Source organism: Diadema antillarum, unplaced genomic scaffold (assembly GCF_040938485.1).
Source record: "Diadema antillarum isolate AM-2024a unplaced genomic scaffold, OU_Dant_1.0 seq00001238_RagTag, whole genome shotgun sequence".
Lineage (NCBI taxonomy): Eukaryota > Metazoa > Echinodermata > Echinoidea > Diadematoida > Diadematidae > Diadema > Diadema antillarum.
In genome coordinates, this window is record NW_027272025.1 from 92,314 (window position 1) to 108,443 (window position 16,130).

Below are 16,130 nucleotides of genomic sequence, written 5' to 3' on the forward strand. Positions count from 1 at the left end.
TGTGCTTGATTAGCTCTCAAGACGGTCGGTTTTTGTCAGGCGCTGATACCGGCATATGGGGATGGAAGACATACGAAACCAAACGAACATTAAAAAAGTTAATTTTCATAAGTGTAAATGAGAAAAACAGAGACGCGTGAGTGGAAATGTTGATATATAATATGATATAATATATAATATAATATATAATATATAATATATAATATACAATATATAATATATAATATATAATATATAATTTATAATTTATGATATATGATAGATAATAGATAATATATATTATAAAACATCCTGAATACGGACGTATTCAATTAACGCACGAATGAATGCATACACGAATGAATGAACAGATTAATAGATGAATTAATAAATGAATAAATGCGTATGAATAATTCAATCAATTTGTAAACATATAGGCCTATACATAAACAACATACAAACATTATGCAAGTATGCACAGATACACAAAACATATAGGCCTACAGGCATACACACATACATACTCTGACATACTGACATGAAGAAGAAAATATCAATAAAGGCTTAATTTTTCACTGAAAAAAAAAATGAATTGAGGAGAGACTGACATGATATTATATTTGCACTTTTAAGATAATGTGTACTTTCATAAAAAATTTGATGCCATAGGTTAAAAAAAATGAGCGCAATCAAAAAAAAATGCGTAACACAGTATAAAATGAGTGCATTATTTAAGATTGTTTAGAATACTTTAGATAATTATATGCCGATGATTTGATATAATTTAGACTAAAGTGTAGTTTGGGGAGCATACTTATAATGAGCGAGTAAGTTCTATCATTACTTTAAACATACAGCTCCAATCTGACTCTGTATGATTCAATCTGTCAAACATTAATATGAGGAGGAATTTGGCGTGGATGGAGTGTGGAGTTCAATGTCCGAAGCTTGTTTTCACTCCTTAATTAGACAACATCATAACAATGACTTTATGATAGATGAGGTCGATGTTTGATTCTGTGCAAAATTGTGCATTTTGAAGAGCATTGAGCAATCGATGGACGGGCCGGGATGCCCTGTTTTTTTATAGCCATTGATGATTTAAGACAGTCACTGTTTGCCACTTTGGCATTCAAGAAGAAGAAGAAAAAGAAAAAGAAGAAGAAAAGACACGCGTTATGAAAATGTAACGTGCAATATGATCAGAACAACCTCACACAATAGACTGCTTTTTGAAATGCTGGTCTTTTTACTCTAGCGAATACAAGTGATTTTAGGGCCCGCATAGAAATATACGTGTGAAGAAAAAACAAACAAACAAACAAGCAAACAGACAAACAAACAAAAAATAAACAAAATTAAAGTAAGCCTCCGGTAAGCATTTCGGCATATAGATAATTTTCATTTGTGCTACCTTTTTCCTTCCCGCTTCTATATTCCAGTCTTCCCTCGCTACTCTCCTCCATATTTAGGGATGCATCATGCATTTGCGCTCTTCCATAAGGTATACACGCACTACCTGCTATAAATACAGAGTTTATGTTCTTTCGAAATGTTGATGGATCACTAGCGTTTATCATAAAACAAAAGGCCCCCAAATTGCACGTACTGCGTGTTGTATTGATCACCCCTGGATACCCGTTGCCAGGCAGCCGCTGGTGCTATCACTCACAACACACATGCAGCACAGAGATTATCTTACAGACCAGCGAAAGACGCATTCCACGATATCGACGCATGCGATGAGTGGGAGTGGCTTTTTGGTTTTTTTTTCATACTTTTGAACATAATCCTTTTTTAAGGAATGGGGACAAGAATTTTTATATAATTGGTGACAGACATTTCAGTAATATTCGTTTTCTCCCCTCGGCACTCTTGTCCTCATCTTTGATCCATTTTACGTCAAAGTACTTAAGTTCCTAAACAAAGATAATTCACCTAACTTGATTTTTTTTTTCAGTGACCCTAGCTACAAATTTGAAGACTAATGAAAGACACAAACAACTTAAAAATCACAGTGGTGTTCTACATTGCATTTGAGAGAGTTTATTCCTTCCCTGTATTAACCCTTTGAAGGCTAGCCCTGACTTTACTCGGGCAGGTGTCTATGATTATGGAATTAAAAGCAAAATCAGCTCGTCCTCAGTGGGTTAATAGTTCATTGCTCATACATGACGTTATCAATGGTGTCGAACAAAAGGGCTCGTTTAGTCTATGCACGTACAACTGAAGACAAGATCAAATCAAACGGGGGGGGGGGAGGTGGGGACCAGTGAGTGGCAGTCCTGACAGTCCTACCCACCTGTAATTTATAGAGCATGCCATTAGATGAGGACAAATGCTATACTTATACTACAATTAGACATGCAACAATCCGTTCCATTAAAAGCGAAATGTGACTGCAAAACATGCGTAAGTTAAGGCATTGTAAGGAGTGACCTGACCTCCATTACTGGCAAATTTCATGCATATAATCATGGCGTTTGTTTGGAAGTCCCGCATCGTCTGGAAATAATCATCTCAATAGGAAGCATGATCTCATCTTTACAGGAACTACCCATTCCAAGATGATAAAATGAAATTCAAAACCTATACCATCACTTCTCACCCCGGCGAACCAAGGCTATCATATTACCAAATCGTCATATCTATATGTTAGGGGATTCTGCGATAATGAAAGAGGTTGGTAACTTCTCATTCTCATATAGGCCTACCTTATGTATGTCGGTTTATGAAAAAAAGCCCACGAAGTATGCAGACTGTTTACAGAGTAGTTTTATGCTCAAGCGACATATTATTTAAAAAAATGAAGATATCATATAGCTCCTAAAGTATTACTCTATAAACACGTTTTTTTTTTAATGATTACTGAAAACAGAATGGATTGGATGAGTGAGAGAGGGATAGAGATAGAGCAGACGGTGTAGAGATTTAAAAAAATGGTTTACTCGAAAATAATGCGCCATTTCAATAATCAACAGGGGCAAGAGTTGATTATAGAAACTGACAAAATCGAGAAATTTGTATGTACAATTAGTATACGCATGTGATAGTGTTTTACATCCCCCTTTTTCAGTGTTCTTCTATCTCATGTTTTTCCCCTTAGCCCGAGGAATCCTACTCTAATAGTAACTGATCTTCAAATGTCATGATAGTAATCTTTGATAACGCATTATGTTTATTATGCGTGTACATGTGCGAATGTAGCAGATGACATTTTGCTGCAGGTGTATTGTACACGGGTGTGTGTACACAATGAGGTCAAAGTCATGCTATCAATGCATTTGCTGTTAGCAGAGCCCAGAGTGTATACAGTAATCTTCCCTTATGGTTTGCTCGGGAGAAAACGTGCGAAACCTCATTTTCGCCTTCGATCGTTAAAACTATTAGGATCTAAGATCTGCACGCATTCACCGGCACCGGGCCTCACCCTTTAATCTTCAACGTGGGCGTATCACGTGACATCTCATAATGCACTTGGAACAGTTGACATCTTTCGTGGCGTCTGTTACAGACACACCATTAGCCTACTGAGCTTGGTATATACATGAACACATCATTCATGCGGAAAGATATGCAGGTCAGTCAGCATAAGATCAATGGTCATACGAAATTTTCATTGCTTTCTTGATCGGTTTGCAATATTTTAGACGCTGTATAAATCAGAAAACGGCAGACCTTGCCAAGTTAACACTGCATTTTGGCGAGCGTATCCAAATGTATCTTACTGTCACCTTTTTTTATTCCGTGTTCAAGTTTACTGCCATAGGGGAGTGTTGTCAAACAAACAGAAGCAGCAGTTTCTTCAAAATTTGGTAAAAATGTAAGACGAGAATGGAATATCAAAGTGCATGCAGGTTTGATTATTAGTAACAATTACATGGAATAATGCCGTGGCCTCAAATCTTACTTATATTGGTCTGGGCATGATCTGCTGTAAATTCATTTTTTTTTCATCCGTGATTCCGCATCCCCCTCCCCTCTTTTGACAGAGTCATCTTTGCACAGTAATGAATCATTAATTAAATTCCAATTTACACAATGTGAAGGACACACTGTATACCTGAAATCACATCCAGTATAAGGATCTATGTGAACCATCAGATTCTGTATAAGCCTATATATGGCAAAATTATGGAGGCCCAGATTTGAAAGCAATGCGATTGTGGCGTGACCGCATTCGTAACCATCCAGGGCCTATATCACTAAGTTAACTGGGAAACCATTTATAACCTACGAATTGTGATTCCCTCACTTCACTTTTATTTACTGCAGTCTGAATAACAAGACTCGAACGTTGAGTGATTTTTCACCAATTTGAAGTGTCTCCATGACAAGTAAAGCATCAGGATATATCTGCTCTGTCTCAGCACTGTGGATCGAGTAGGACAATGCATCAATTCACTGAGACTCCCCCCCCCCCCCATATTTTGACCGTCTCCTGTAAATCGTCCGCACCACCCGAACAGTAAGCCATTCATGTCCGTTGATCCGTATCTATTCGACATAATTAAAGTTCTGCCCAAGATGGTGCGATGAATGATAATGAATGGATAATATGGCACCATGTACGTATTTTTTTTCTGCAACGGCAGCTAATGCCGAAATACAGTATATACTGTACTTGCCCAACGTGCATGTTCTGTTTTACAATCATATACATTAATGCCAACTCTGATCACCAATAACACTGACATTCTGCGGTGCATGATTACTCGGTATCTGCGGCAGGTATACAATTTGATTCATACATCCCCGTCACAGAGAGTAAAAATCATAAAAGGGTTATCGAGCGTAACTGGTTGGATTATACACCACTGTAGTGAATTAAGAGCTATCACGACATCAGCTTTTATGAATAGACGGTGCTGCCGATGCATCTCGCCGTATAAGATTGTTTAATCGATGTGTATCTGGTATAGAGCCTATCATATACCTAGCAGAGCGAGTATGAAGATAGCGAAAAGCTATAGGGAACCAGTTTGGATTTTCAACGTATGCCTTCTCAATCTACCGGCAGCGGCGACATAACATGTGAACTGATCACTTTACATTCGTGCAATATGGCAAATGACATGTTGGCAGAAATACCCATTTGCTCTTCATTATAATATGCCACTCGTACGTCATAATCATAAGTCTTTTGTTGTTGTTGTTGTTGTTCTTCTTCTTCTTCTTCTTCTTCGGCGTGTAGTAGGCCCTATAACACCCAGAGAAGTATACTGTACGTATCTCAACACCACATAAGAAATACGTATATACCCACTCAATCCTCTCCACTCCAACATTTCAAACGATGCGTACACAAAAAGGTTGCCAGAGGTAACGGTAGAGTAATGTTTACCTCCGAAACCGAATATAGTCACAGAGAATCACTCGAAATACGAGTATCAAAGGTCAACAACATTTTCATGATAAGCAATCCTAAGACGTCGTAGAGTAACTTTTGTCTTTAGATACATGCATGCTGTAACATTCTGTCAGTAAAGCACGTCTCACTGATTCTATTGAAGATGCTTGTTATACAGCTCTAGACAAAATTATCGATTGACCTAGCAAGGTTACAGTACACCAGGCCGCGCGGAGTGAAACAGATGTTAACGTGATGATCAGCTGCACTATCAAAGTGCAACATCATTCGCTTTCGAAAGCATGGTACACAACATACATTTGGTTCCCATACATTTAGATGCATACACTACATACATTTAGATGCATACACTACATGCATTTAGATGCTATGCTGTAGCAGACTCTGAAAGGGTGGAATAGGGATTAGTACATCCTGTAATCCTGATAGCAGACTCTGAAAGTGTGGTGTAGGATTTGAAATCATATCACTTGCATTGCTCTGCGCACGCATGTAAACTCCAAAAAAAGAGCGCCTAACAGCCACCGAATTTATACCATATTCTCACGGTCGGCATATGCTGTGCGACATATATTTACTTAAAGGATGTCAATAACGAGCTGTCGTTGCATTCCGTTTATAATAAAAAATTCACTTATCAGGCTTATAAATTACTATTATACCCAGCTGTATATACGCATTATTTATTACAGTGACGTAGATGTACATCGTCTACTTGTATTCTACTTACCAGACGACAACCAAAGCTATCGGCGATATGTCAGTCTACGGGCAGTAGGTGCAGGTGGGCAGGGCTGGTTTGGGATGAAGTGGAGAGACCCGTATCGATGCTAGAAGTGGCAGGCTTGCATCAACCTCTATTATATTTAGAGGAATATCAGGTGCAGCTTCCACAATGAGATCGTTGATGAACCACACAAAGCCACCGGTGCATCCGACAACAGAATGGTGTTTAATTTGCCTGATTGCCCTCGAGCGCCTTTTACTCGACTGGCTTCGATATGACGTACTTCTATTGGACGGTCCCTGGAGACAGACACGCCCTTCGTTCGTATAATAACTCACAAAGAGTTTGTATCTACGGATCTACGGGTATGTCGACGTGCCTCCGACAATACGGTAGACGGATATGGCGGAGATATGAGGTCAATATCAAAATATATTATGCTGATTAGAGACCTTTATTGGAAGCTTCCTCGTCCCTGTTATGGCAACGCCGTGCATAGCAACGCAACGTTCTGCGTTTGGTTGTAGATATTGAGCGTGTCACGTTTTAGGTCACCGACAGAAGCAAATACACCGTTCAGAAATCAAGGGGTGTTTCTATATTGGAAACTAGTCTATGATCCTAGGCTGTATTCTTATGAACGACTGCAAGGCAGCGACTGAAATCGTGTTATGCTCTATGATTTTGTTTATAAAACTGCACGTCAATCAAGATCTTTCAGGACGTGTTTTAACAGTGTAAGCTATCCTATATATTCAACGCTCTTGTATAAAACGAAAAGTAAGTGCACTTATATTGTTGGGTAAAAAGGTCCTATATAGCAATCAAGGCGATAGTAAACTTGGACTTTCTCGTCAAAGTGCACTGGTCAAACCGCCTTGTCATTTCTGAGATAACATTAAATTCTGTTGCACATTCCGTTGTTGTCTTTTCCCCCATAGTATTATTTTTCCGAGAACAATCTATTCAGACACGCGAATGTATAAAGGATGGAACAGGATTCGTCCAAGACTAAAAAGCAATCGATGAAAAATGATACTCCATGTCAAAACACACAAAAAGGTAAATTCACATTACAACGCAAATACAACATTGCACACGTTAACTCATTCCAAACAAGCTTTGTCCGCCTTTTGAGTGTAAAGACCGTGGAAAGTTATCACTGGTTATTGTGGATATATATGTGTGTGGTTTTTTTTCCTCATCTTATTCTCTCTTGACCAAACGTTATGGTAACTCACATTGGCTGCCTGTATCATCACTCTGCAGGAGAAGTAACTTTGGGGAAATTTCTGTCGACTTCCCTTCGTTGCCAACATTAAAGTGTAAAGACAGAAAGCACATAAGATTCGAGAGAATGTACTATATACCCTTTATGAGCTGTTACAGTAGTTAAGGACAGTTCTTCACAGCCAGTTAGAAGAATAGGCCCCATTTTTTCTCTCTTTCTCTTCTTCCTTTAAAACAACAACAACAACAACAACAACAGTTAGAAGAATGCAGCTTTTATATCGAACCGAGGGGGTATCAGTTGTGATCATGCCTTTGTTCAAAACATTCAAAAGACAATTCAACAAATCAGACTTCTCAATGTAATTTTTTTAATCAAAATAATAGCATGTCCGTTTATTGTATATTACGTCCTACGTTTCATAAATCTGTCGAGGATCTCTATTCTTACAAATGCCCTTTTGGGATCACTTTTCTGTAAATAAGCCACAAAAGGATCGTGTGCTTTAAAGGACAAATGGCAGAAATAGGTCGTCAATGACAATTTGGTTCTATTTTGTAGCTCTTCGCTTGCCTCATTTCGATAGCACTGCTCTATTCATTAAGATGGAGAACTCCAATGACAGTAAACGCGGTTTGTTAGCTTTCTGTGCGAGCAAATATGTGCCTTGAGGAGAGTGAGTACAACTGTTGTGTGGTGAGTTACTTACTACCTTGAAGAAGAACAGATTACAGTCACAGCTGAAGGGTAATTGAGTACCCATTCGGTTGATAAGTGTGACATGTTTGAACAATTTAAGATCTTTGGCATGCAGTAAATTGGGACGCGGGAGTGACATATCCCCCTAAAAAAATAAAACAAAGCAAAACAAACGAAAATGTCCAAGACAATATTTAGAGAATCCCTTCACCACTGAGCAATGTGTAAGAGTACCGAACGACCTCCTCTCCCCACCCCTCTCTCTCCCCTCCCTCTCTCCGTCTCTCTCTCTCTCTCTCTTTCTCTCCCTAACCCTTATTCCACGAGCATCATGTTGGACCCTCTTGTTTTTCTTCATTGTAATGTTTTTTGTTATCGGTTGCCAAACAGTCAAGCGTTGTGCTTATTATTGGCAATCGTTACAAACATGTTACTCATGTAATTATACTACAGATGTATTGCATAATTGATGAAAATGATGAAAATTGTGTAAAGTATACTACCGGTATTTTGTATACTTTGTTAATGAAATTGCAGAAAGTTGATGTATTTGAAAAAAAATGGCATACAGAGAATAAATAAATCAAATCAAATCAAAGCAATATAAGTTTCGCATTTTCTGCCCGAGTAATAATTAACTATTAGAAAGGTAGGGCCTATATACCTTCAATTTCAAGGTCAAGACATTTTTATCCAGTAGAAGGGTTTGTACTATATAGTATGGCCTATACTTCCTGCCCTCACCCCACAAAAAAGGTAAAAAAGTATAAAAAATAATCATTTCCTCCAAGCTTTCATTCAAACTCAGTTTATGTACGCACTTTCTGCTCTCGCAATCAATGAGCGCATCACAGCCCGAATCAAGACTTTTAAGTTCATTTCGTTAGGCCCTATACCACATCGATATAGCGTTCATATTAAAACTAGCAATATCTGTTATACATAGACCCTACCACATTCATTTTTCCAAATATGTAAATACTAACGAAGTAGACATGTATATGCGCCCGTAGTCTTTTCTTCTTCTATTTCAAAGTCTTGGATACACACATTCAGCATGAATGATTATCTAGTAATTAGGCACCTAAATTACTAGTTTCTACAGCTAACAATGTTTTACATGTATTTTGTTAGAGCATATATGAAATATAAAACTCAAATCTTTATCTCCCCCCCCAACAAAAAAAAAGAAGAAAAAACAAGAAAAATGTGTCTGTGTGATAAAACGGACCTATACATATGAAAGTTTTTAGTAGTCTTTTGATCATTTCATATGATACTTAACTTTTTTCTTCTTCTATTAGGTGCCTACTTTTCGAAAGACGCGGTAATTGCTCGCTGCGTGGATGCGATCAAGAAGGTGAGTCTCACCTCCCCGATGATGCGATCATGGATGCGATCCTGTATCGGTACCAGGTATTTCAGATTGGTTCGAGGCACCTAGTACAATTACCTGCTAGTAATGCTGTCGCCATAAGCCAGGCCGCCGCCGGGGGCGAGCCAGTAACGTCGGTCGTCGGTAGCGCGTAAAGCGGAAAGCGGAAAGCGGTAAGCAATGCAATGATTGGTAAATTTAGTTTAACTTCTGAACTTTTATTTCTCTTTTCTCGGAGTTCATGCATAAAGTGATGTTGCACTTTCATTGTATGCGATTGTTACTATGACTGTTGTTTTTTCAGGATGAGCTGCCAGCGAGTTGGGACGGAAAATGTAATTGATAGTCCCACACAATGAAATCCATGTATGTCATTTCTTTCAAAACACACGACTCAGACGACTGACTCGGTGTACACCGGTATATGACAGTCAGTCATGGGAGGTAGGAGGTAACCTTCTATATGTTGTACTTGAGTAGGGAAGGAAGACTAGTAGTACTATTCTACTAGTATATATATGGTTACAAATTAAGCTGGCTAAAAACAGGAAATCATTGAAAACAAAACCTCATTTTCCTGAAAAAAACTTTGTGTCTTTTGGCTTTGCCATACGTGTAATTTCTTCATCTTTTCTTCTTAATTATTCATCATCATCGTCATCATCATCATCTTCTTCTCCTTCTTCCTCTTTTTCTTCCTCTTCTTCTGCTTCTTCTTCTTCTGTTTATTCTGCCTTCTTTAGTCCTGAAGATGACTTGTGTACATGTGCAGTATGTGTTCATAATTTATATAAGGATAAGTTGTTAGGTAGGGCAGTGTGGTGTAATTAGTAAGAATCCTAGTCTCATGCTCATAATTTACTCCTTCTGACAGATATGCCGATGGAAAGCTTCCACCGTGGGTAGAAGTACAGCCTTGTGGTGTAACCGCTGTTAGGTTATAATAATAATAAGGTCTTACTTACCCAGGGTAGCCTCTTCAGTGTTGCCACTGCTCTACCAGAGGGCCCTGCTATTATTATTACCCTAGCGTTGCCAGGCAGGTACCCATTTATACCCCTGGGTCGAGAGGGACATTGTGGGTAAAAACATCTTGTCCAAGGATGTAAGCACTGGGCGGGATTTGAACTCACGGTCTTCCGTTCGGGAGTCGGGAGTCTTATCCACCATGCCACAGCGCCCCCTTTTTCCATTCCATTGCTGAACAGTGCGGGGAAGATACACATCGTATCAATTATCTGGTGAGTCTATATTTTTGTATCTACCAAGCTGGACGACAATGGTAACAGTTATTACTGGGGTCAAGGGCAAATACCCCCTGGGCAATTACCCCAGATCCTTCCCCTTTTAATACCCTAACCCTATTAAAATCCTAACTCAAACTCTAATCCTGAACCTAATCCTAACCCTAATCTTTACTCTAACCTTTTCACTAACCAGTATTTAGCAGGGAGGAGGGGGTAGTTGCCCTGATACGATTGACCATCAGTCTGATTCAGTACCCAGTATTGTGGTATGGATGTCTCTAAAGTCAATATTATGATGATGATGATGTGTTTTCATTTTTGTCGATGATGTTGCCACAAACACAAATCTAAATATATTAAAGAATGTCCAGAAAGCTATTTAGATTTCTTGGGTGCTTTTTTGTTTGTTTGTTTGTTTGTTTATATGTATGTACGTTTGTTTGTTTGTTTTTGTTCTTGTTCAGTAAAGTCGGCTCGTTCCATTTCTTCCCTACCATCCTCGTATTTCTTGCTCTTTCTTTGTAGACACCGGACAAAAGATGACAACTCATGACCATGGCGATCACCATGGCTGCTGTGCACATCTCTCCCCAACGCCATCCGTCACCCAGACCCTGGATGAGATGGACTGGGAGAGGGGCCTCTGGTCTGCTGCCCTCACTGGCGACCTGACCAGGGTCAAACGCTTGATCTCTGATGGGTGTGACGTCAACAGTCTTGACAAGTCTGGATACACAGCTCTGGTAGGTTGGAATTCTAGTTCACATACCTCTATGTACTGTACAACTAGAAGTTTTTGTATGCATTTTAATAATTATGCGAATTTCACAAAAGCCAAGATTTGTGACCTTAGAATGCACATGTAGGTTTTTGTGTACACTATAATTCATTGGATGTCAGCGGCAATTCGCATAAACTTTCACGCAGTGAAAATGGCAATTGCCATGGCTCCAATTTGTGAAAAATTTTATGCCATGAATATTTCTTCTGGTAGAGTAACTTACTAAAAAGCAGGAAGCTACGTATGACCTTTCACCTTCAGAATGAAGGTGATCATGGGACTGGTTTGTTTGTGTGTGTGTGTGTGTGTGTGTGTGTGTGTGTGTGTGTGTGTGTGTGACATCTCATGTGAAGCTGTTGTGGTTCTGTGGCTTCGACAATGGACTGTTGATCTGGGCTCCATGGTTCACGTCCCCTGGCTGCAGTGGTAGTGCCCCCAGTCAGGGCGTGTTTATATCCTCATTGCCCACTCCTTTAGAGGGGACTTAAAACCATTGGTCCCATGATTACCTGCTTACAAGAATGCTGCCCGTGCAGCCACATAAAACATATCGTAATACAAAAAACAACAACAACAAAGAAACAAAGAAACGCGTAATATATATATATCGTCGCTGGGGTGACAAGACCTTGTATCTGCAATTTTGGTGAAAATGACTTTTTTGGATTAATGGTCAGATAATCAGTTAAACGATGTCCTGTCCAAATCCTAGATGTCTTACCCAAAAAATGAAGCCACCACGACATGTCAAAGGAATGTCTATCCCATTGGATACAGTGCATTGGCTACCATGTTTTTTTGCTCTCCTGAACATTTGACATTTTGTAGATACGAGGTTTTGTCGCCCCACCAGCGATATATATGTATATAATCCAGTTAAAAACCAGTCTGCCCTGGTGCAGTATGTATCCACTCCTGCACTTAAGAATGTGAGCTAGTAGGTGCTGATTTTGGTCAGTAGAAAGTATTTGTTACCACAGAATTACACCTATTCCATAAGCACATCCAGTTCTGTAAACTTGATGCTGAGAGGAAATGCTTTTATGACTTTGTTTGTACCTAGTATGTTTGTTTATATTTGTTCGTTTTGCAGAACATTCACTGCAAAAAAAAAAAAAAGTGTGTGAAATGAAGAACCTTTGCAACCTAAAGTCAGACATAAAACTGTTGTGACATTTACACTGCTCTCTGTCCAGCATTATGCCTGTCGCAACGGCCATGGTGACATCGCTGCAACCCTTCTCCAGCTGGGAGCTAATCCAAATATCCAGACGCGGTCAGGAGGGGCCACCCCTCTCCACAGAGCAGCCTACGGGGGCCACGGCGACATTGTGACATCACTCCTGCGGAGCAAGGCAGACTGCACCCTGAGGGATGGTGATGGAAAGACAGCCCTACATAAGGTGATCTGAAGGCAGTGATGCAGAGTTGTTTAACCCATTGAGGACGAGTCCCGAGTCTACTCGGGCAAGCATTTATGTGAAATGCGTGTTGTAGCAAAATCAGCCCGTCCTCAACAGGTTAAAGGGATGGTATAGGATTGGTGAAGATGAGGATTGGGCTTTTAACTTTTTGCGAGATACCAAGAAACCACTTATGAAATGGTACAGAGCATACCATTCTAAGAGGAATTCAACATTTATTTGATGAGAATCAGTTTTGGAATGGCTGAGACGTCAAAAAACAAAGTAAAACAAGGCTCACGTATTGTAAGGAGGGTTCCACCTTTTATTAAGATTGCTCTGTTTTGGCTATCTCAGCCATTTCAAAACCAGTTTTCATCAACTTAATGTGGAATTCTTCTTAGAATTACATGTTCTAACACATTTCATAAGAGGTTTCTCAGTATCTCACTAAATATGTTAGAAACCTGAAGTTTGGTCTCAACCAAAACTATACGATTCCATTAAGCTGACTGTAGTCAATGGATATAACAGCAGACAAACAGAACAGTAGAGGTGTCATCAAAATCAGACATATACTTCAAAATTTACGGAGTTTTGAAGTTTCATCTTTTCAATGAATGATACTAGTCAGAAAGGCTCGTGTGTATAAGATGAGACCAAGACTGCATGGCATCACAAGCATCCTATTGCCATATGTGCCAATCACAAATTACTAAATTTCGTATTTTTCTCCTCAAAATCATTTAGAAAAAATATTGCGTCCTTTGCAGCAGAGTTTTGGTGTGTTTCGATAGCATCGCAGTAATGACTTTCAGAGGGTTGTAATTACTAATGTATCGTCTAAGGTAAAGACATTTTGTGCTCTGGTTAACGCCAAATAGTCATGAGTAGATAACATCTTCACCTCAGCTAATTTGCATATGTAATTGTGACTGTTATCACAATTCAGTGAAAATATATGAAAATTGAAAATTCCACAATTCTCTATTTTTTGTCCACTTTCGCTAAAACTGACATTCTGTTCCTCTGATTTTTACTCAAATTGTAAAATTCAATTTTAACATGGTATTGAATTGAACTCAACAGTCTCACGATGTGGAAAAGTGGGTCTATGTTTCTAAGATATTGCCTGGTACGTGCCACTTAAATGAGGTTTGCCCTGGTTCAGATTTGCACAAAATATTATTTTACCATTGTTTAATTTGTTTTTCATTGTAAAAAAAAAAAAAAACATTTTTGTACGATATAAAAAATGAAATATTGCATGCTTTATTTCATGGATTGCATCGTTCATTTCTACTTTTGCCACCATTGGTCACTTGCAATTTTATATCTCTTTGTCTCCCTTTCATTTGAAGGCTGCTGAAAAGGGTAGTGTGGAAATCTGCGAACTTCTGATCCATGCAAGTCCTGACCTGCTGACAGTTGAGGACAACAGGGGACGTCGTGCTATCGATTATGCGAAAGACAATCCTAAACTCAGCCGGATGCTGTCAAGATGACAAGAAGGAGAATGAATGAATCTTGGTGGGTCAAATCATGGAGGTACAAAGAAAGAAGGAGAAACATCTATGGGAAGTACAAAGGGTTAGTCCGTTACACTGAACTCTCGAAAGTAATCCCCCTTAATCCTACATAAGCAATCAGCCCAGCAGGGAGCGATCGTAAATTAGCTCACGATTGACTGGGCTCGGTGTCCGGTGCTGGTTTTGGGCATGCGCAGTTATTGTATTCGGCGTTTCACCTTTGACCCGACGCCGATAGCATAGTAACATGGTGTGCGCCGTTGATTGTGCGATGTGTGTGAACAGGTGGTGGAGCATTCTCGGGCCAGTCTGCTGCTTTATGTCCCACTCGTATACATCAATGATGTGTCTTCAAGAAATACTGAGTCTGAACTATTTTTTGCCAAAACATATAAATATATCAATATCTTATTAAAGGTGCATATGGTAAATACAAACAATTACTTACAACAACAGAAAATGTCTAGTCAAGCATTTCTCTAAATTTTCTATAAAAGTAACAATACATTTACATGTATGTACATGTACATGAAGGGTACAGGTACAATGTACCATGGAGGTACAAAAGACCTCCATGAATGTACACATCAATGTGCCACTCTGGGCTGAATTTTCCACATCAAATGGCAATTGATACGATTTAAAAAATTACAGCCTTTAACTGAATATCGTAGGCTCTTTCATCACTAAAGGAAAACAGCGTACTGATAAATGGTTTGAGAGTGAAATAAAGAACTTCATTGAAACGTACAAATAAAATTAAGAGCATTTCTAACACTTCTCCTATTTCTCCACAAAGAGAAATTAAGTAAGTTGTTTAGAGGTTATTGTTTTTTGATACAGACATCATTTCATCGAGCTAATTTAGCTTCATAATCAAGGGTGCTACATAAATTATTTGAGCCACTTGCCCAGTCAGGCAAGCAAATTTTGAAATAATAAAAAAACAGTGGCCAGCAAATTAATTTAACAGTATCATTACATATATATATATTGTAGCGAATCGCTTGTAGGTCGTAGAAAGGGTAGATCCCTCTGGTCCTGACACCATATGTGCAGCGAAGAACTTGTTTGGTGGTAGATGTGTGATGATAGATTGGTATCAAATTGAGGCCCTACGACGGAACTTCGATCAGGATGGCCGAGCTAGGCGTAAGTTCGTTTGGCCGCTATATACGGCCCAAGATACCAGTTAATTCGTGCTACCAATTCATTTCTACCAGTTATGTACCAGTTCTCCATCAACAGTCCAACATACTAGCTTCGCACTTTATCTACTAAATTACATCTACCAATATCTTTACCACCAGTCACCACCAAGGTCCACTCACCTGCACTCGCTCAGGATTCTTTGGTAGGAAAGATTACTCTTCCAGTCACTCCTTGGTATAACTTTCAACAGGTAGTATTTAATTCGCGAATACTTCTGCACAAACAACAGTCCAACTTGTTTCCGTAATACATGTACACAGTTCACCACACAGACCCGGTCCCATTACCTCCAAGTCCTGAACTTCCAAGTCCCGAACTTCCTGTCCCGTCCCGGCCTGCCACGTACGTTTAATACACAGATCTATGCTAGCTAGTGATCAGGAACACACTATCCTGACCAATGCCTTACTAGAACTGCTAGTACACAGCTCGAACTTCGACAGCTCGATCCAACTCAACACGTACTAGACATGCCTACCTTATCCGTCCCAACTCGACATCGATACCTAATCTATATTGCCGTATTATATTTTCACTCAATAATTGTTAGCGTAGTTAATCAATATTTCCACCACT

The 16,130-nt window shown here is 39.2% G+C and overlaps 1 protein-coding gene across 1 annotated transcript; it reads left to right on the forward strand.

Annotated features, from left to right (window-relative positions):
• Window positions 1-7,968: 7,968 nt before the first annotated feature.
• Window positions 7,969-15,240, forward strand: LOC139745174 (ankyrin repeat and KH domain-containing protein mask-1-like). The gene is made up of 6 exons (XM_071655583.1): window positions 7,969-7,984; window positions 9,312-9,367; window positions 10,257-10,314; window positions 11,155-11,372; window positions 12,607-12,813; window positions 14,175-15,240. Exons 1-6 carry the CDS (start codon window positions 7,969-7,971, stop codon window positions 14,316-14,318), a joined length of 699 nt encoding a protein of 232 aa, XP_071511684.1. The 3' UTR covers window positions 14,319-15,240.
• The last annotated feature ends 890 nt before the right edge of the window (window positions 15,241-16,130 follow it).